General features: G+C 44.0%; 1 protein-coding gene across 1 annotated transcript in view; it reads left to right on the forward strand.

Annotated features, from left to right (window-relative positions):
* Positions 1–23028, forward strand: part of LOC105477748 (FYVE, RhoGEF and PH domain-containing protein 5-like) — a 151058-nt gene that overhangs the window by 26483 nt on the left and 101547 nt on the right. The window contains 10 exon segments of the mRNA XM_071092247.1: positions 11488–12612; positions 12615–12856; positions 12980–13053; positions 13195–13348; positions 13350–13440; positions 13443–13632; positions 13634–13868; positions 14190–14385; positions 14388–14552; positions 14555–14696. Of these exon segments, the coding sequence (XP_070948348.1) occupies positions 11604–12612; positions 12615–12856; positions 12980–13053; positions 13195–13348; positions 13350–13440; positions 13443–13632; positions 13634–13868; positions 14190–14385; positions 14388–14552; positions 14555–14696 (2498 nt within the window). The 5' untranslated portion in view covers positions 11488–11603.

Raw genomic sequence — 23028 nt, forward strand, 5'->3', positions numbered from 1 at the left:
GGCCTCCCAAAGTGCTGGGTTTACAGGTATGAGCCACCGTGCCCAACTGGTCTGTGTATCTGTTTTCATACTAGTCTGATGCTCTTTTGGTTACTGTAGCCTTATAGTATAGTTTGAAGTCGGGTAATGTGATGCCTCCAACTTTGTTCTTTTTGCTTAAGATTTCTTTGGCTATTCAGGCTATATTTTGGTTCCATATGAATTTTGAAATAGTTTTTTCTAGTTCTGTCAAGAATGACATTGGTAGTTTGATAGAAATACTGTTGAGTCTGTAGATTGCTTTGGACAGTATGCCCATTTTAATGATGTGGATTCTTCCAATCCATGCACATAGAATATTTTTCCATCTATTTATGTCATTTCTGATTTCTCTCAGCAGTATTTTATAGTTCTCCTTGTAGAGACCTTTCACCTCCTTGGTTAGCTGTGCTCCTAGGTATTTTTTTGTGGCTATTGAAAATAGGATTGTGTTCTTGATTTGGCTCGCAGCTAGAATGTTACTGGTATATGGAAATGCTACTGATTTTTGTACACTGATTTTATATCCTGAAACTTTACTGAAATAGTTTATTGGTTCTAGAGGCCTTTTGGTGGTCTTTGGGGTTTTCTGGGTATACAATCATATCATCAGCAAAGAGAGATAGTTTGATGACTTCTGTTCCTGCTTGGATGCCTTTTATTTATTTCTCTTGCCTGATTGCTCTGACATAGTACTTCCAGAGCTATGGTTAAATAGAAGTGGAGAGAGTGGGTATCCTTGTTTTATTCCAGGTCTCAAGGAAAAAGTTTCCAGCTTCTGCCCATTCTGTATATTGGCTGTGGGTTTGTCATAGATGGCTCTTATTATTTTGAGGTGTTTTTCCATTGATGCTTAGTTTGTTGATGGTTTTTTTCATGAAGGGATGTTGGATTTTACCAAAAGCGTTTTCTCTGTCTATTGAGATGATCATATGATTTTTGTTTATAATTTTGTATATGTGGTGAATCACATTTATTGATTTGCTTATGTTGAACTGACCTTGCATCCCACGAGTAAAAGCCTATTTCATCATGGTGAATCAACTTTGTGATGTGCTCTTGGATTCAGTTTGCTAATATTTTGTTGAAGATTTTTGCATCTGTGTTCATCAGGGATATTGGCCTGAAGTTTTCTTTTTTCTTTCTGTCTCTGCTAGATTTTGGTGTCAGGATGATGCTGGCTTTGTAGAATGAGTTAACAGGTCCCTTCTCTGTGATTTTTTGGAATAGTTTTAGTAAAATTGGTTCCAGTTCTTCTGAGTGATCTTTTTAAAGACCTAAATAAATAGTGAAGTATCCCATGTTCATATATAGAAAGGCATCACATTTCTGGAATTTCATTTCTCCCATATCAGTTTAAACATTCATTGCAAACCCAATCATAATCTCAGCAGCATTTTCTACAGAATTTGATAAGCTTAATATAACATGTATTGGAAATGCAAAGGATTTCATTATACAAACAATCTTGAAGAAGAATCAAGCTGGAGGACTTAAACCACCTTACTTCCAGTCTTGTTACACAGTGGCTGTAATTGCAACAGTGTGGTATTGTCAGGACAGACACATATATTAATGGAATCAAATAGATACCAAAGAAATATACCCCTGTGTGTACAGTCAGTTGACTTCTGACAAAGGTACAAACCAATCCCATGAAAAGGAAAGTTTTTCAACAAATGCTGTTGAAATAACAGGATCCATATGAGAAAAATGAACCTTGACTAGCACCTCACAGTATACACAAAGTTTAACTCAAGACAGTTAATAAATTTAATGGCAGAAGCTAAGAATATAAAGATTTTAGCACACAATATAGGAGGATATCTTTACAATTTGCATAGGCAGAGATTTCTTAAGACAGTGGTCCCAACATTTTTGGTACCAGGGGCCAGTTGTGTGGAACAGTTTTTCCAAGGACAGTGGTATGGGGGATGCAGGGATGGTTTTGGGATAATTCAAGCACATTACATTTATTGTGCACTTTATTTCCATTACTATTACTTACTATGATGGTTAATATTGAGTGTCAACTTGATTGGATTGAAGGATGCAAACTATTGTTTCTGGGTGTGTCTGTGAGGGTGTTGCCAAAGGAGATTAACATTTAAGTCAGCAGACTGGGAGAAGCAGACCCACCCTCAATCTGTGTGAGCACCATTAATCAGCTGCCAATGTGGCTAGGATAAAAGCAGGCAGAGGATCGTGGAGGGGCTAGACTGGTTAAGTCTTCTGGCCTTCATCTTTCTCCTGTACTGGATGATTTCTGCCCTCAAACATCAGACTCTAAGTTCTTCAGCTTTTGGACTCGTGGGCTTACACCAGTGGTTTGCCACAGGCTCTCAGGCCTTTAGCCACAGACTGAAGGCTGCATTATCAGCTTCCCTACTTTTGAGGTTTTGGGACTTGGACTGGCTTCCTGGCTCCTCAGCTTGCAGATAGCCTATTGTGGGACTTCACCTTGTGATCATGTCACTCAATTCTCCTAATAAACTCCCCTTCATATATTCCTCTATCCTATTAGTTCTGTCCTTTTAGAGAACTCTGACTGATACACATGCTCACCATAATGTAGAATCATTGGGAACCCTGAGCTTGTTTTCCTGCAGTGGTCCCATCTAGGGGTGATGGGAGACAATGACAGATCATCAGGCATTAGATTCTCATAGAAGCACACAAGCTACATTCCTTTCATGTGCAATTCACAGCAGGGTTCGTGTCCCTATGAGAATCTAATGCCACCGCTGATCTGACAGGAGGCAGAGCTCAGCTTTACTGACTTGCCTGCCACTCACCTCTGGCTGTGTGGCCTGGTTCCTAACAGGCCACAAACCATGTCCCGGGGATTGAGAACCCCTGTCTTAAGACATAAAAGCAATAGCCATAACAGAAAGAAAAAAAAAAAAAAAAAAAAAAAAAAAGATAAATTAGGTTTCATAAAAACCACATTCATTCATCAAAAGTCACAAAAGTATTAATAAGAGGCATATGCTGAGAGAAAATATTCAGAGAGGATTTACCTGCTTTAGACTTGTATCTACATTGTAAAAAGAACCTCTTAAACTCAACTATAAAAAGATATACCCAGGCATGGTGGCTCACACCTGTAATCCCAGCACTGTGGGGGGCTGAAGCAGGTGGATCATTTAAGGTCAGGAGTTCGAGACCAGCCTGGCCAACGTGGCGAAACCCTGTCTGTACTAAAAATACAAAAATTAGCTGGGCATGGTGGCACCCACTTGTAATCCCGGCTACTTGGGAGGCCGAGGCAGGGGAACTGCCTGAACCTGGGAGGCAGAGGTTGCAGTGAGCAGAGATCGCACCACTGCACTCCAGCCTGGGTGACAGAGCAAGACTCTGTCTCACGTTAAAAAAAAGAAAAAAAAAAAGAACCACGTGCCCTAAATTTAGACTGATGCTATTGATTTTCTGATGACAAATCTGTGAAAATATGTGACTGAACCAATTATGCAATGTTATGTACCTCACATTTATAAATAAGTAGATAGCTGTATTAATCATGTGAAATATTCCACAACTAGCTCTTAACAAATTTCTTAGTAGAATTTTAACACTGGGACCCCATGACTGGGAAATATCCTTGCTGACTTAAAGAAGACATGAAAGATTGAACTCCTATGGAGAACCACCTTTTATGGTAGAAGTGAAGAGATATCTTCTAATTATATCTGTAGAAAAATTACTCTAATCTTTATAAATAATGAATATATTTACCACTATTTTCATGTGCCTAAGAATGAAGAGAGAAGAAATTTTGGAATGTGGTCCTGCTAATAATTGATGACTCTACTCACTTACACTAGGTTTTTCTGGCATGAGTTTCAACTATATACATATCTTTAGGGATTCAGAGAAAAAGCTTTAAATTCCATCAATGTGCTAAGAACAGAGATTGTTGAAAGTCTACTATTTTAGCATTCATTGCTCTTTGGTCTTTTAGGCATGAACAAATCTGAAAAATTTTTAAAATAACTGCATTATCTCAATCACATGTATGAGGAATTGTATAATAAAAATAGTAGTTGCAATTTCAGTGGAGATTATTATTTGTCAGGAACTATCTATATTTGATACGTTTACTTAATTTTTTTGCGTGCATACCATGATATGGTTTAGCTCTGTGTCCCCACCCAAATCTCACCTTGAATTTTAGTTGCCATAATCCCCATGTATCATGGGAGTGACCTGGTGGGAGATAATTTAATCATGGGGGCAGTTACCTAATGCTGTTCTCAAGATAGTGAGCGAGTCGTCATGAGATCTGAAGGTTTTATAAGGGGCTTTTAGCCCTTTTGCTCAGCACTTTGCTGCCACTATGTGAAGGACGTGTTTACTTCCTCTTCTACCATGATTGTAAGTTTCCTGAGGCTTCCCCAGCCCTGTGGAACTATGAGTCAATTAAACCTCTTTCCTTTTAAATTACCCAGTCTTGGGCAGTTCTTTATAGCAGTGTGAGAATGGACTAACACAGTAAATTGGTACCAGGTAGTGGGGTGCTGCTGTAAAGATACACAAAAATGTGGGAGCAACTTTGGAAATGGATAACAGGAAGAGGCTGGAACAGTTTGGAGGGCTCAGAAGAAGACAGGAAGATGTGGGAAAGTTTGGAACTTCCTAGAGACTTACTGAATGGTTTTGATCAAAATGTTGATAGTGACATAGACAATGAAGTCCAGGCTGAAGTGGTCTCAGATGGAGATGAGGAACTTGTTGGGAACTGGAGAAAAGGTGACTCTTGCTACATTTTAGCAAAGAGACTGGCAGCATTTTGCCCCTGTCCTGGAGATCTGTGGAAGTTTGAATGTGAGAGAGATGATTTAGGACATCTGGTGGAAGAATTTTCAAAGCAGTAAAGCGTTCAGGAGGTGACTTGGTGCTGTTAAAAGCATTCACTTTTATGTATTCGCAAATATATGGTTTGGAATTGGAACTTATATTTAAAAGGGAAGCAGAGCATAAAAGTGTACATTTTGGACTGTGTTGTCACCTCCTCCTCAGGACAGGTGTGGAACAGTGATCCAGTCCGTCATTGAGTGCAGATGCTGGTGAACAATGGCTATGCCACCATCAGTCCCTCAGTGCTGCTAGTCAGTCCTGAAAAATGAATGATCAAAGTCTGAACATCCATGTGGGAGAAGGACAATAAATCCCTAATTATTCAGTAATGCATAATGTCTCATAATGAGCATATTATTTTTAAAATGATTAATCCCATCATAGGGGATATGCTTTCTAGGTTCATTTAATCATATGGGGTTATGCTTTTTCTGTTAAGCCTATTTACTTTGAAACATGTTACTAAGAAGTATACAATAGACAGTTTAACCCTATAACTACTGAGATAACACAAGGATCTAATTCAAATCAGACACATAAAACTGGAACTTTGAATTGCAAACTTCAAACGACAAAACAGAGATGAGCGAGTGTCTGAAGGTGCACCTTGGAGCCATGAAGATGCAGGAAGCTGGGATAATGAAAGGGCACAGGGGAGCTGTGGGGTGGCTGTGGTTTCTGCCTCACATGTGGTCCACATGCTGATATTTATCAATGTGTGTGCTTTAAGTATGTATACTTTATTTTGTCACTTATAAACCAACAAAGCTGTTAATAAGATAGAAAGTCGGAACAGAAATACAACAAATAAAGAGATGCATTTGGTAATCAAAAAAATTCCCACAAGGAAACCCCAAACCAGAAGGATTCATCACTGATAAATTGTACCAAATGTTTAATGAAGAATTAACACCAATGCTTCACAGAGTCTCTACCCTCCTCTGCCCTCCGCAACAACAAATGACTACCTCTCCCCATGACTCAGATCTCTCCAGGGTTTGCAGGGCAAAGTCCCCCAGAAAAAAACACCTTTCAGAGTACCAAGTCCCTGTCACTCTGCACTAAATCCCACCAGCGCCCACGGCCAGACGGAAAACTTTCAAAATGTGAGTTAGAATATCAATAAAACGTCAGAAAACAACAGATGCTGGGGAGGATGTGGAGAAATAGGAATACTTTTACACTGTTATTGGCAGTTTAACCATTGTGGAAGACGGTGTGATGATTCCTCAAGGATCTAGAACCAGAAATACCATTTGACCCAGCAGTCCCATTACTGGGTATATACCCAAAGGATTATAAATCCTTCTACTATAAAGACAACACACACGTATGTTTATTGCGGCACTATTCACAATAGCACAGACTTGGAACCAACCCAAATGCTCATCAATGATAGAATGGATAAAGAAAATGTGGCACATATACACCATGGAATACTATGCAGCCATTAAAAAGGATGAGTTCGTGTCCTTTGCAGGGACATGGATAAAACTGGAAACCATCATTCTCAGCAAACTAACACAAGAACAGAAAACCAAACACTGCATGTTCTCACTGAAGTGGGAGTTGAACAATGAGAACACATGGACACAGGGAGAGGAACATCACACACCAGGGCCTGTTGGGGGGTGGGGGGCTAGGGGAGGGATAGCAGTAGGAGAAATACCTAATGTAGGTGACGGGTTGATGGGTGCAGCAAACCACCATGGCACATGTGCACCTGTGTAACAAACCTGCATGTTCTGCACATGTACCCCAGAACTTAAAGTATAATTTAAAAATAAATAAATTTTTTTAAAAAAGAATCTGTCCCTCATCTGCTTTACCTCCTTTACAGCTCCACGTTGTTATGAGAATAAAATCCAAAATCCTTGTGCTGTCCACCCCTCTGAGTTCACCTCAAAGTTGCCCTTCGTCCAATGCGTATAACATCTCAACCTTGACTTTCCCTTGGAATGGTGGTGAGACTAGGGGATGTCCTTTGGGAGATGTGACTCTCCTTGTCGCCTGTACAGTGCCACGCCCAGGAGGGGTTAGTTAAGAGGCTCTCAGCCAGGCCTGCCCCCAGAAGGGTTAATGTGGCCTCTTCATCCCATGGTTGCCATGGGGACAGTTCTTGCTCTTCAGGAAACAGGGAGAGCAGTTCCCTATTTTGAAGAAAGCTTGAGGGCTGCTTTCCTCCAATCCACATGCCCAGAGAGGGGCAGGAAGCCTAGGGCCAGCTGCCCCTGCTGCTGGGTGTGTGACAGAGCTGTGCCCACATTCCGCCAGCCAGGAGGGGCTGTTTTGAAATGCAGCTTTGGGAAAAAGCCAAACAGGCCAAGGCAAGGAAAAAACTGGCTGCCTGAAAGAAGAGGATGTCCACTTCCTCCACAGACCTTGGAATCCCACCCAGTGATAAAAACTCTGAGCTGGCCCTGCCCAGCCTCCATATGTCATGAGATGTATGGAAAGGGTGGAGAACAGAGCAGGTGCTCCGCAGGCATCCGCTGTCAGCATTTATTACTGTCATTGCTATGACTGCCTGTTATTAGCACCACTACCTGCCTCCTCACCTGGCTGATGCACTGGATGTCCAGGTTCCTTTGATCCCAACTTCTGGGACCAAAGCTGGGCATGGGCACAGCTCTGTCACCCAGCAGGCTCTGAGGTGGACACCTGACTGATCCTTGGATGGTGATGGTCCCCTTGACCCCCACTTCCAACACTCCTGCTGGGTTTTCACTGCAAAGTTGCTGGCAGCTGCTGGCCTTCTGATCATCCAAAGTAGATAGAGGGCAGGATGGAAACAGCACAAAGAAAGGGGAAGAGAGGGAAAGCCTGCTCAGATGTCAACACTGCTGGCATCTGCCTTAGAGGTTCCTGTCCTTCACCTTCCAGGCTCCTCCAGAAAAGGGCAGAGAGGCTCTTGCCGCCAAAAGGCAAAGCCGCAGACTGCAAGCATTCACAGAGTAGTAAATGGGTGAATGGGATGCGAGTCCTGACTGGGCTGTAAGGGCAAGTCACTTCCCCTCTCTGGGCCTCAGTTTTTTTTCCATCTGTGAAATGGGGATATAATAACTCCTTTATAGAATTCTTGGGATGAATACATATGTTAAAGGCTCAAGAAAGTAGCAATGGTGGTCATCACCCCCACACATCATGTCTTTTGTGGGTATTTACAGTTACTCCTCCTGAATTCAGTGAGTGGCTGTGGCTAAGTCCCATAAATAAAGCCACCAGTATTGGCAGTGGGTGTTTGTAAAGCCAACAGTGTCTCCCATCCATTTTCTCTTATTAGGAACAGCAAACAAAGGAATAAGCATTTCAACTTCACAGCCCATCACTCCACACTATTGTATGGCTTCAGCTACACAAGCTCAGACCTGTGATTTTCCCAACTGGCCTTGGTGCTATGATCTTTTTAAGTAGACTTTGCTTAGCCTGAAGCCCAAATTCAACAGTAGTGGAAAGGACTTAGCAAAGCCTTGTCCCTCTTGTCCTCCCTTCTCCTTTGCACAGGCTGATAGTGAAGAGTAACACTGGTGGTGAATTGAATTATCTGAGGCTCCCACCCTGGGGATTCTAGGGTATTTTGCTTTTATTGCTAATCTCAGAAACAAGCTCAAGTTTTAAAAACATACTTTCTTTTTCCATCAAACATTGAAGCAATTTATGCATTCATTCGTTTGTACCCACATTTAAACACAGATATACCTGCTCCACGACCTCCGTCCCCTCCCTTGACTCCATTACCTACACTACCTCCATCAACTCAATCCTTTCCACCACCTCCCTTGACTCCATCACCTATACTACCTCCATCAACTTAATCCACTCCATCACTTGTCCCACCTCCACTCGACTGCCTCTGTCACCTGCACCACCTCCCTCAACTCCATTACCTCCCTCAACTCCACCATCTCCACCACCTCCATCACTTCCCTTGGCTCCGTCATCTATACCACCTCCATCAACTCAATCCACTCCATCATCTGTTCCATGTTCACCATCTCCTTCACCTCTTCCAGTTCCACCATGTCCACGTCATCTGTCAATTCCACCACTTCCAATTCTTCCACCAAATATATTATGCCCTCCAGCTGCACCACAATTTCCACAACTACATCAATTATCCTTTCGACCATCACCACCACCACCACCTCGACCTCCTCTCCACCACCACTAGTATCTACTACCACCTCTGCCTGCCTCCTTCACTTCCAACATCACCTCCACCATCTCTGTTTCTGCTACTACCACCTTCACCACCTCTGCCACCTCCACCATCACCTCCATCTCCATCCCTGCCACACCTCCATGCATGGACCCATAAAATGTGTATCAAGAGCCTGTCTAAGTAACACCAGATTTTCTATTCGAGTCACAAGTATTTCTCCACAAAAGGCTGGAGAATTAAGAAATCTGTGGTGGCTTAGAAATAGAAAGGGCTTTAAAAGGATCAAATTCAGTTCCTAATTTTACAGCTGGAGAAATCAGATCTGCCTGCAGCACCACCTCTGGACACTCCTCCAGCAGGCCAGGCCTTGTCCCACCTCGGTGAAGTCTTTGCCCCAGCAATTCCTCCTACTGGGAAGGCCTCTCTTCTGGTGGAACCCTCCGCACTGGGGTCCTCCTCTGAGCTCCCACAGGCACCTGTGCGTTCCCATCCCAGCACAAGCCTCGGGTAGCAGAACTATCTGCCTGTGTCTGTGTGGACAAGCAGACTGGGAACTCCTGGGAGGTGGAGGCTTAGTCTGAGTCATCTATGTCGCCGAGCACCAGGCAGGTACCTGTGAGGGGCTGCGCGGTGTGTGCTGAGTGAATAAGGAAAGGCTCCTCATTAAAATGGTCTCCCTTACCAATGTCACCTCCTCAGGGAGGCTTTCCTTGACCACCCATTCTCTACTTCAGTGGTTCTCAAACCTGGAGGGTTTGATGAAACACGGGGTTTCTGATTAAGTGAGGCTGGGGAGGGCCCCAAGAATGCGTGGCGCCCTGAGAGCCATCGCTGAGCTCCATTGCCCCGGTTTCCCTCCCTCGCTTTGAAATGGTGTCTCCAGCGACTTCCTCCCGTCTAAGCTCCATGAGGGCAAGAATTTGGGGCTGTCTTGTTCCGTGCTCAGCGCAGAGGCTGGCGCGGCACTGAACGAATGTCCAGACTTAAAAATAAAGGGATAGATGGTCCGCTGGGCGAAGGAGCCAGGAACATCCCAGAAGTCCAACTCGGTGAGTTCTGGTCCCTCGAATCTCACGAGCCTCCAGCGGTGCCCACAGCCACCGCCCCTTTAAATGTGCTCAGGGACGCCCCGACCCTCGGTTCTTTGGATCCCTGACTCAGCAGGAAAACAAAAACAAAAACAAAATCCTTCCTTTTGGGGACGGAGGAAACGTCTAGGAGGGAACGGAGGTGCGGCTGCGGCGCAGGCAGAGGCGCAGGCGAAGGCGCGACGGCCAGAGTGCAGGGTGCTGGTGAGGAGCCCTGAACCCGGAGGGGACGCGAAGCCACGCGCTGCCCCGGCCGCCGCCCCCGCGACCTCCCGCGGCGCCGAGGCACGCGCGCCAGGGGCCCGGGCCAGGCGCTCGAAGTTGGAGCTCCCGGAGCGCCCGGGACGAGCTTCCTAGGATTCCCCGACCTTCCGGTGCTGCTCGGCCTTGGCCGAAGCATACATGGCTCCGGGGTCCCCTCGCCGAGAATCGGGGTCCACCCCTGCCAAATCGCCCCGCCTCAGGGACCCCCTCAACCTTGGCGAGGCCGTGCCCCGGCCGTGTGAGCTCGTATCCCACTCTCACGGCTGTCCGCAGAGTGAGGGTCCCCCGACAAGGGAGAAAGACATCCCTTTCTCAAAAGCGACTTGGTCAGGTCCCCAAACCCTTGGCCTCCACTCCCAGACGTCACAGACAGGCCTTGCTCCCTTCTCAGGGGCCCCACCTGACTGAGGCTTGGCTGGACACAGTCCTGAAGCATGCAGATTCCAGACATGACCCCCAGCAGAAATACACATCACTGTTTCAAACCTTTGGTGTGTCATTCGTGAAGGGATGAGATGGTGGCTATTCAGTCATAATATTCCAAGGGTCCCCGGATCTACCCTCCAGTTATTCTAACTTAACAGTGAGTTCTCAGCAGAGTCTGTCTTCTCTTGACCTTAGGAGACTTTGCCTTCTGCAGTGCTATGTGTGTAGCTAGTGGGTACCCAATGGAGTAGCTGTAGAAGGGGGCAATGTAAGCTCCATGAGGGCAGCAGGGAGGGTGACGGCAAGTTCAGCCTTTTCTTGTGGTCGCTGGCTCATAGAAAGTGTTTATCAGTAGCTGCTGGATGAATGAATGCACTGACCCGGACACTTCATTTGAGGAGCGCAGGATTTCATTTGGTTGATTTTCATTAGTTGGCTGTGTGTAGAACAAAGGTCTGTTCACCTTGTTTGCAGAATGAATCTTTAGTGGAAAATCAAGGGGTTTTAAAGATTCTGGTGGAGGGCATAAGCCTAACACGAAGCATAGGAGGTGGGCTTCACATGGGCGGATGGAACCATCTGCAATGTCCCCAGCAAGTGGTGTGTAGGAGACTCTGAATGGAAATAAAGTTAATCGTACTTTTTCTCCTTTTCTCTATTTTTGTCCTCTAGATTCGCCAAAACCACCTGTTGCTCCCAAGCCAAAGACTACCAGTCCACTGACGCCAGTGACTGTGCCCAAATTCCCTTCCTCACCCAGGCCCGATAGTCTTCACAGTCCAAACTCCATGTTCAGGGGTCCGAAGCCCCCCATTGCCCCCAAGCCCAGGCTGACTGCCCCAAACGAGTGGAGAGCCAGTGTGTACCTGAATGACAGCTTGAACAAATGCTGCAACGGGCGGCTGCTCTGTGTAGACAGGGGGCTTGATGAAGCGCCCCGGTCCATCCCGAAGTGCTCTGAGTCAGAGACTGACGAGGATTACATCGTAGTCCCCAGGGCTCTGCTGAGGGAGGATGAACCCAAGGATGGGGGCAGTGCAGGGAATGCAGCCCTGGTGTCTCCTGAGGCCTCTGGGGAAGAGGAAGAGGAGTGTGAGGAGGGAGGTGAGGCATGTGGCCTGGAGGGGACGGGAGCTGGTGAGGACTCAGCAGTGACTGCTGCCCTAGCTGCAGTATCACTGAGCAGGGAGGGTGAGGAAGGCACAGACTTCGCTCCTGAGGACCAAGGAGAGGGCTGTGGCCATAAGCTAGGGACACAGGAGCAGGTGTCCGGAAGTGAGGAGGAAGAGAAGCTGGTGCAGCCACACAGGGAGTGCAGCCTGGAGGACGGTGATTCTTGGGCTGGAGAGGCAGTCTTCCAGAGTGACCTCCTGCCTCACATCCATGGAGAGGAGCACGAGCCCCCCGAGACCCCCCAGGAGGCAGAGGAGGATGAGGAGGAAGGCTATGCCAGCACAGACCCAGCAGGGGCAGATGAGGGTTTGGGTCCTGACAGGCCCACGGAGGACATGGGACAGGATGCTGAGGAAGCCAGCAAGGAGCCTCCTGAGAAGGAGCTGGCCATGGGGGTCCAGGAGGCAGAGATGGCCACAGACTGCCCTGAGGTTCTTGAGGAGGGATGGGAAGAAGCCACAGGTGTCACAGCTGGGGAGCAGGTTTACTTCAGTGAACCACCTGACCACGAGGAGGAAACCAACCAAAAAGTGGCAGCTGCCACCCTGGAGGACCGTGCACAGGATGAGCCTGCCGAGGAGAGTTGCCAGATCATCCTTTTCCAGAACAACTGCATGGACAACTTTTTTCCCTCACAGGAAGCCCCTACGAGTTCTTCCCAACGGAGAGCACCTCTTTTTGTAGTGAGAGCTGTTCTCCTCTTTCTGAGTCAATGAAAGGCTTAGAATCAGAGCAGGCACCAAAGTTGGGGCTGTGTGCGAAGGAGGACCCTGTGGTCGGGGCTTTGTGTGGCCAGCATGGCTCCCTGCAAGATGGAGCGGCAGAGGATCCTACAGCCCCTGATGTGGTGGTCCTGCTGAAGGAGAAGGTGGGGGAGGAGTAGGGGGAGGGGGAGGAGGAGAAGGAGGAGGTCTTCGTGGATGACATGCTGGCCAACCCCTATGTGATGGGAGTGGGCCTGCCAGGAGGAGGAGGGGAGGAGGAGGAGGAGGCCATGGATGACACGCTGGCCAGCCTGTATGTGATGGGAGTGGGCCTGCCAGGAGGAGGAGGGGAGGAGGAGGAGTAGGAGGAGGCCATGGATGACATGCTGGCCAGCCTCTATGTGATGGGAGTAAGCCTCCCAGGAGGAGGAGGGGGAAGAGGAGGAGGAGGTCATTGATGACACACTGGCCAACCCCTATGTGATGGGAGGGGGCCTGCCAGTCTGGCAGCCCCTGGAGGAGGGCAGGCTGCATTGGACACCCTGGGTGGTTATGGCTCAAAAGAAGAAATGAACTGTGAAGCAGAAGGTAGCCTGGTCTCCGTGGACAGGAAGAACATTGGCACAAGGGCCTGGCCCCACTTTGGGAAGGGGGCCAGAAACCATCCCAGAAACTGCCCCCAAAGAAACCAGATCTGAGGTAGGTTCCTCAGCCCCTGGCATCAGAGGTGCTGCAGAGGAGGCAGGAAATAGCTTTTGTCACTGGAAAGGAAGCCCCTGGAAGCCAGCAGGGCCTTGCCATTGAAGCCCAGGGCCTTCACTTTATACCCTCGGTTGTTCTCCATGGAAGGCCAAGAGATTCCTGTTCCCGTCTCTGTGAACTGGGAGCCAGGAGGATCAGGGTTAGATGACCACAGGATAAAGAGGAAAGAGGAACTCTGTCCTGTCTGGGAGTTTCTCCCAGAGAAACCACCTTCTGTCCAGTGGCACCTCCACGCCTTCTTCCATGGTCGACATCCCACCTCCTTTTGACCTGGCCTGCATCACCATTAAGCCCATCACAAAGAGTTCTCCCTTGCTCCTGATCAAGAGCGACTTCTCGGACAAGTGCAAGAAGAAGTCATCCTTTAAGCGGTTCCTGGCACTGATGTTTAAGAAGAAGATGGAGAGCCCACGCGTGGTGGCTCACGCCTGTCATCCCAGCACTTTCGGAAGCTGAGGCGAGAAGATCACCTAATGTCAGGAGTTCAAGAGCAGTCTGGCCAACATAGTGAAACCCCATCTCTACTAAAAATACAAAAATTAGCCAGGCATGGTGGCACGCACCTGTAATTCCAGCTACTCGGGAGGCTGAAGCAGGAGAATCACTTGAACCTGGGAGGCAGAGGTTGCGGTGAGCCGAGATTGTGCCATTGCACTCTAGCCTGGGCAACAAGAGTGAGACTCCGTCTCAAAAAAAAAAAAAAAAAAAAGAAAAAAGAAAAAAGAAAAACAAAAGACAGAGAGTAAATTGCACGTGAAGGTGTCTTCCTCCAGGTCCTCTTCAGAATCCAGCTGCCATGGGCCTTCCAGGATTCTGGAAGTTGACCAGAGAAACCCCAGTAACTCCCCTCAGCTTAAGTCTTGGACTGGGAAGCTCCGGGCTTCTGAATCCCCCTCCTCCCTCATCTTTTATAGAGATGGCAAGAGGAAAGGGTCCCCTTCAGCAGGACGGTGTCCAGAGTGAAGCCCTTCAAAGACTGCTCCCGGCCGCCCTTCCTGCCCTTGCCACTGGCCAAGCCACCATCTGACACTTCAGACTATGAGAACATTCCAGCCATGAACTTGGACTACAAGAATATCCAGATTCTGCCCCGGAGGCCTGCAGGGCTGGCATGCTCAGGAAGCTGTTTGAAGATCAGAGCAGATCCCTGTCCACAGCATATGAAAACGATGGCTACATGGACATGAGCAGCTTCAGTGCCTTTGAGAGAAAACAGCAGAGCATGGGCCAGCACGCAGAAAGGTACCTGACATTCTATTTCCTTTCTTGTTTGGTAGCTGTAACTATTCAAAAGGCAGCATGGGTGTGGGGGACAGATGGACTTGCTTTCCAGCCTCAGGCTCTGTTCCCCACTAGCTGCATTGACCTGGGGTGAGTGAGTGGCTTTACGTCTCTGAGCCCTAGTTACTTCATCCATGAAATAGGATTCATGCTACCTCACAGCAGATATTTAAGAATATCAGAGTAGATATTCTATATGAAAGCAGTGTATAAAATGCCAAATATGGTACACGTAAGAGCATTTTTTTTTTTTTTTGAAACAGAGCCTCATTCTTGTCACCCAGGCTGGAGTGCAGTGACACCGTGTCGGCTCACTGCAAACTCCGTCTCCTGGGTTCAAGCAATTCTCCTGCCTCAGCCTCCTGAGTAGCTTGGATTACAGGTACTCATCACTATGCCCAACTAATTTTTATATTTTTAGTAGAGAAGGGGTTTCACCATGTTGGCCAGGCTGGTCTCGAACTCCTGACCTCAGGTGATCCACCCGCCTCCCAAAGAGAGCATTTTTATTTACATTATTTGGGGAACAGTTCTCATATCTCCTAGGTAGATGGCTTTGTGACTGCTCTGAGAGTGTCACCAAGAGAGAAAGTTTTAGAAACTTGCCAAACTAAATATCTTTCGCCATCAGGAAAATAGCCTAAATTGATATTGATACTTTTTATTGAGTAAATATATGCTGTACTCATTACGGAACTAGAAAAGAAATTTTATTTGAATTGCTTAAGGAGCTAATGGTGTGGCTCACCCCTGAAATCCCATCACTTTGGGAGGCCGAGGCAGGTGGATCATTTGAGTTCAGGAGTTCGAGACTAGCCTGGCCAACATGGTGAAACCCTGTCTCTACTAAAAATACAAAAATTAGCCAGGCATGGTGGCAGGCACCTGTAATCCCAGCTACTCAGGAGGCTGAGGCACGAGAATCGCTTGAACTGGGGAGGCGGAGGTTGCAGTGAGCCAACATGGCACCACTGCACTCCAGCCTGGGTGACAGAGCGAGATGCAGTTTCAAAAAAAAACAAAGAAAAAAAAAGAGCTAATGGTGCTGTTACAGGAAAGGGGTCCCAATCCAGACCCCGAGACAGTTCTTGGATCTTGTGCAAGAAAGAATTTAGGGTGAGTCTACAGTGCCAAGTAAAAGCAATTTTATTAAGAAAGTAAAGTAGTGAAAGCACAGCTACTCCACAGAAAGAGTAGGGCATTACTAAAAGAGGAGGAATGCATCCACCATAGGTACAATGCTTGTACCATGTATATATATGTGTATATATACATATATATGTGTATATATGTATATATGTATATATATGTGTGTATATACGTGTGTGTATATATATGATAAAAAAGATTCTTGGGAGATGTGCTCTGCTACAAGGGTTTGTGATAAAGGATTAATTTTCTTAATTAGTATATTTTGCAATAATTAATATTATTATTTTTAAAGCAAAATTAGGAATGCCTTTGTTCTCCAGATATCAGAATATCTGGACACTCCCAAGTCTGGGTCTGTTTAGTAAACATTATTAATTTGTTCCCTTAACTGTAAACATCTAGAGGCTAGGAATGTCTAACCTTTTGGGAACGCAGTCCAGCAAGTCTAAGCCTCATTTTCCTAGCCCTCACTCAAAATGGAGTTGCTGTGGTTTGAATGCCTCTGACATATCTCCCCCTTCCCTTTACAAAAGGACCCTTAATCCTGGGGTTTGCAGAGGGACGAAGATCTGTCTTCTGTAACTTTTTCAGGCTGAATAGGGGCGATGATATTCCTGCCTAAATTAGGGTCTCTTGCATTCAGGGTAGAGAGAAGCTCAGTTAGACAGCGTTGGTATGGTTAAGGTTGTTTATAACTCCCGAGTTCTCACAAAAGGTGATGTCTGGCAGATTAGTAAGTGTTTAATTTAAGAAAGCATTGAGTGAGCTTGTCTTGCATTTCTACACAAAGAGTGCAACCACAACAGCAAAGCAGAATAAGTAAAATTATTTCAAGTAAACTAAACAGGGTCAGGAATATCATCGCCCCTATTCAGCCTGGGTCCTGCCCCAAGAACTGGGCAGTTGTTGGAACCAAGCTGATAAAGGGTTGACTGATAGCACATTAATGGCACAGATATGAGTGTCTAAAGCTTCTATAATCTGGGTAATATTATGTGAATAGTCTGGAACATACACACAACATTCGGTTTTAATTAAAGCACAGTTCGCCCCTTGGGCTGCTGTTAAAATGTCCAAAGCCATATGGTTTTGTAAGACTACCTGCCTAATCGGAGAAGTTTCCTCAGGAGGGTAAGGGCCTAGGGTGTATTATTGAAAACTGCAGCCGTGTGCTTCACTAAGGCTTCACCTTGTAACTGGATACTGATTGTAGCTACCTGTGGGGAAAATACAGCCTTCAAATAGAACCGTTTTGTTGCCTATGGTGAGCTTTCACAATTTCCCAATTAGATAGGATAGAGTCCAATTTGGTGAGGATAGATCTCTGGAGATAAGGATGATCCCATGTATACCTTTTAGTCCAGTTATAAGGTAAGTATGGCCAGCCATGAGTTCTGCAAGCCCATAACCATCCCAAGGAGAAGGGTAGGCACTTATTTTTGGGAAATTGTCTTGCCATCCCATCCACATTTGATCTGTTAAAAGAAGGATCTGATTACAGGTGACAGCCATCCCATATTATGGGTTCCAGTTAGTTGGTGACTGCTGTGCCTTTTAAAACATAGAGGTGCTTTGCCTGATGCCTGTACTTGAATAGCTGTCATTTGCCCAAGTTCATTATGTAGAGCATAACCTAAAGTTGGGGTGGAATTTAGCTGTTTTTTAATTAGATTAGAAGGATGCTGTTTTGTTTCTTCATAGGAGGGGAAGGGGCTAAGGCCTGTGTGGCTATGATACATGGGAAAAGAGGGCCTATGTTTATAATGTCCAATCATAATAAAATCCCCATAAACTTAAGTTGGCCAGTTGAATATGCCAGGGCCACCTGGAAATGGAGGAAAGGAGCAATTTCCCACATACCCAACAGTTTGATTTTGTAGAGAGGCTGAAGTCTGTGCCCACTCAGTAAATAAAATACTCTGTAAATAAAATACTCTCTGCGTGATTCCAACTTACACCCAGAAGTAGAATGCCAATCCATATCTTTATGTTACCCATCTCTTGTATTTTTTTTGAACAGGAGTTGGAGGTCACTGATTGGCTTACAGGAATAAACGTGATTAGTCTTCCGTGTTCCGTCAGCCTGTGGGACTTTTTACGAGAGACAGGTTTAATTTGAGGTAGGTGGCCCCAGCTGTTTATTTTCAGAAGTTTAACTGCAGTTGGGGTACTTAGGAGAACTTGATAAGGTCCCTTACATTTTGGGGAAAGTTGATCTGCTGGGGATCCTTTCTTTCATGTTTTGAATAGGACCTAATCTCCCAGCTGGTTGTAACAAAATTCTCTTCCTTAGTAGGGGAAGGGAGTCTTTGATTTCCATATTTAAGGAGTGCTTTTTGCACTTATCCTAACTTGATTACATAATTTTGTAGCCTGAAAGTATTTATGTTTATTAGGAGGTCTATAGTTAAGAAAGGCCTTTCCTACATTATTTTAAAAGGGCTGAGCTGCAGATTTCCCTTTGGGGTCACTTGAACTCTTAATAAGGCTACGGGTAATAAATACAGTCAGGTTTCTGATGTTTCTTGTCATAGTTTAGCAAGAGTTCTTTATATTTTTATCTTTCCATAAGTTATTGGGGCACAGGTGATTTGAAGAACTTGATTACCTAAGTTCTTCGGTGATGATTTGTGATATTTTGGTGCACCCATCACCCGAGCAGTATACACTGCACCATATTTGTAGTCTTTTATCCCCCGCCCCCTCCCACTCTTCCCCCCAAGTCTCCAAAGTCCATCATATCATTCTTATGCCTTTGCATCCTCATAGCTTAGCTCTCACATATCAGTGAGAATGTATGATGTTTGGTTTTCCATTCCTGAGTTACTTCACTTAGAATAACAGTCTCCAGCCTCATCCAGGTCATTGCAAATGCTGTCAATTCATTTCTTTTTATGGCTGCATAGTATTCCATCATATGTATATAAAAAATAAACAGTGATATATATATATCACAGTTTGGTAATATGGTATTATTTGGTATATATATAATATATAAACTGTGATATGTATAATAAACTGTCATATGTATATATCACAGTTTGGTAATATGGTGTTATTTGGTATTTATATTATATATAATAAACTGTGATATATATATCACAGTTTGGTATTATGGTATTATTTGGTATATATTTGGTGTATATATGTGTATATATACACACACATACATATACACACCAAATATATATATATCTCTCTCTCACAGTTTCTTTATCCACTCATTGATTGATGGGCATTTGGGTTGGTTCCACAATTTTGCAATGGTAAATTGTGCTGCTATAAACATGCGTGTGCAAGTATCTTTTTTGAATAATGACTTCTTTTCCTCTGGGTAGATACCTAATAGTGGGATTGTTGGATCAAATGGTAGTTCTACTTAAGGAATCTCCACACTGTTTTCCATAATTACTGTACTAGTTTACATTCCCACCAGCAATGTAGAAGCGCTCCCTTTTCACTGCGTCCACACCAACACCTATTTTTTTTTTTGCGGGGGGGGTGTTATGGCCATTCTTGCAGGAGTAAGGTGGTATCACATTGTGGTTTTGATTTGCATTTCCCTGATCATTAGTGATGTTGAACATTTCTTCATATGTTTGTTGGCCACTTGTATATCTTCTTTTGAGAACTGTCTATTCATATCCTTAGCCCACTTTTTGATGGGATTGTTTGGTTTTTCTTACTGATTTGTTGGAGTTCCTTGTAGATTCTGGATATTAGTTCTTTGTTGGATGTATAGATTGTGAAGATTTTCTCCCACACTGTGGGTTGTCTGTTTACTCTGCTGACTGTTCCTTTTGCCATGCAAAAGCTCTTTCGTTTAATTAGGTCCAGCTATTTGTCTTTGTTTTTATTGCATTTGCTTTTGGGTTCTTGGTCATGAAATCCTTACCTAAGCCAATGTCTAGAAAGGTTTTTCCAATGTTATCTTCTAGAATTTTTACAGAAATTCCTGTAATTTTTTTTTACAGAAATTCCTGTAATTTTTTACAGAAATACCTAAGACTTGAAGTCTTAGGTTTAAGTCCTTAATTTATCTTGAGTTAATTTTTTGTATAAGGTGAGAGATGAGGATCCGGTTTTGGTCTCCTACATGTGGCTAGCCAATTATCCCAGCACCATTTGTGGAAAAGGGTGTGCTCTCCCCACTTTATGATTTTGTTTGCTTTGTTGAAGATCAGTTGGCTGTAAGTTTTGGGTTTATTTCTGGGTCCTCTATTCTGTTCCATTGATCTATGTGCCTGTTTTTGTACCAGTACCATGCCGTTTTGGTGACTATGACTTTGTAATATAGCTTGAAATCAGGTAATGTGATGCCCCCAGATTTTTTCTTTTTACTTAGTCTTGCTTTGGCTATGCAGGCTCTTTTTTGGTTCCATATGAACTTCAGAATTTTTTTTTGTAACCCTGTGAAGAATGATGGTGGTATTTTGATGGGGATGGTGTTGAATCTGTAGATTGCTTTTGGCAGTATGGTCATTTTCACAATATTGATTCTACCCATCCATGAGCATGGGATATGTTTCCATTTGTTTGTGTCGTCTATGATTTCTTTCAGCAGTGTTTTGTAGTTTTCCTTATAGAGGTCTTTCGACTCCTTTGTTAGGTATATTCCAAAGTATGTTATTTATTTATCATTTTTGCAGCTACTGTAAAAGGGGTTGAGTTCTTGATTTGATTCTCCACTTGGTCGCTGTTGGTGTATAGAAGAGCTACTGATTTGTGTACATTAATCTTGTATCTGGAAACTTTGCAGGATTCTTTTATCAGCTCTAGGAGCTTTCTGGAGGAATCCTTAGGGTTTTTAAGGTAAAAAATCGTATGATCCACAAACAGTGACAATTTGACTTCCTTTTTGCCTATTTGAATGCCCTTTATTTCTTTCTCTTGTCTGATTGGTCTGGCTAGGACTTCCAGTACTGTAAAGAAGAGTGGTGAGAGTGGGCATCCTTCTCTTTTCCCATTCTCAGGGGGAATGCTTTCAACTTTTCTGTTTTCAGTATTATGTCGGCTGTGGGTTTGTCATAGATGGCTTTTATTACATTAAGGTCTATCCCTTGTATGCTGATTTTGCTGAGAGTTTTAATCATAAAGGGATGCTGGATTTTGTTGAATGGTTTTTCTGCATCGATTGAGATGATCATGTGATTTTTGTTTTTACTTCTGTTCATGTGGTGTATTACATTTATTGACTTGCATATGTTAAACCATCCTTGCATCCCTGATATGAAACCCACTTGATCATGGTAAATTATTTTTTTGATATGTTGTTGGATTCAGTTAGCTAGTATTTTGTTAAGGATTTTAGCATTGATGTTCATCAAGGATATTGGTCTGTAGTTTCCTTTCTTGGTTGTGTCCTTTCCTGGTTTTGGTATTAGGGTGATGCTGGCTTCATAGAATGAATTAGGGAGGGTTCCTTCTTTCTCTATCTTGTGGAATACTGTCAAAAAGATTGGTACCAATTCTTTGAATGTCTGGTAGAATTCTGCTGTGAATCCTTCTGGTCCTGGACCTTTTTTTTGTTGGTAATTTTAAAATTACCATTTCAATCTCGCTGCTTGTTATTGGTCTGTTCAGGGTATCTAATTCTTCCTGATTTAAGCTAGGAGTGTTGTATTTTTCCAGAAAGTCATCCATCTCTTCTAGGTTTTCTAGTTTATGTGTATTAAGGTGTTCATAGTAGCCTTGAATGATCTGTTGTATTTCAGTGGTGTCAGCTCTAATATCTCCTGTTTCATTTCTTAGTGAGGTTATTTGGATTTTCTCTCTTCTTTCCTTAATCTTACTAATGGTCTATCAATTTTATTTATCTTTTCAAAGAACCAGCTTTCTGTTTCATTTATCTTTTGTGCTTTTTTTTGTACTTTTTTGTTCCAATTTCATTTAGTTCTGCTCTGATCTTGGTTATTTCCTTTCTTTTGTTGGGTTTGGGTTTGGTTTGTTCTAGTTTCTCTATTTACTTGAGGTGTGACTTTAGATTGTCAGTGCTCTTTTAGACTTTTTCATGTAGGCATTTAGGGCTATGAACTCTCCTCTTAGTACCACCTTAGCTGTATCCCAGAGGTTTTGATAGGTTGTGTCATTATTGTCATTCAGTTCAAAGAATTTTTTAATTTCCATCTTGATTTCATTTTTGGCCCAGTGCTCATTCAGGAGCAGGTTATTTAATATCCATATATTTGCATGGTTTTGAAGGTTCCTTTTGGAGTTGATTTCCAGGTTTATTCCACTGTAGTCTGAGAGAGTGCTTGATATAATTTCAAATTTCTTAAATTTATTTAGGCTCATTTTATGGCCTATAACGTGGTCTATCTTGGAGAAAGTTTCATGTGCTGTTGAATAGAATGTGTATTATGCTGTTGTTGGATGAAATGTTCTGTATGTTTGTTAAGTCCATTTGTTCTAAGGTATAGTTTAAATCCATTGTTTCTTTGTTAGATGACCTGTCTAGTGCTGTCAGTGGAGTATTAAAGTCCCCCACTATTATTGTGTTGCTGTCTATCTCATTTCTTAGGTCTATTAGTAATTGTTTTATAAATTTGGGAGCTCCAGTGTTAGGTGCATATATGGTTATGACTGTGATATTTTCCTGTTGGACAAGGCTTTTTACCATTATATAATGTCCCTCTTTGTCTCTCTCTTTTTTTTTTATTATACTTTAAGTTCTAGGGTACATGTGCACAATGTGCAGGTTTGTTACATATGTATACATGTGCCATGTTGGTGTGCTGCACCCATTAACTCGTCATTTACATTAGGTATATTTCCTAATGCTATTCCTCCCTTCCCCCCAACAATAGGACCCGGTGTGTGATGTTCCCCTTACTGTGTCCAAGTGATGTCATTGTTCAGTTCCCACCTATGAGTGAGAACAGGCAGTATTTGGTTTTCTGTTCTTGCGATAGTTTGCTGAGAATGATGGTTTCCAGCTGCATCCATGTCCCTACAAAGGACACGAACTCATCCTTTTTTATGGCTGCATAGTATTCCATAGTGTATATGTGCCACATTTTCTTAATCCAGTCTGTCACTGATGGACATTCGGGTTGATTCCAAGTCTTTGCTGTTGTGAATGGTGCTGCAATAAACATACGTGTGCATGTGTCTTTATAGCAGCATGACTTATAATCCTTTG

Source organism: Macaca nemestrina, chromosome 2 (genome assembly GCF_043159975.1).
Source record: "Macaca nemestrina isolate mMacNem1 chromosome 2, mMacNem.hap1, whole genome shotgun sequence".
NCBI classification, from domain to species: Eukaryota; Metazoa; Chordata; class Mammalia; order Primates; family Cercopithecidae; genus Macaca; species Macaca nemestrina.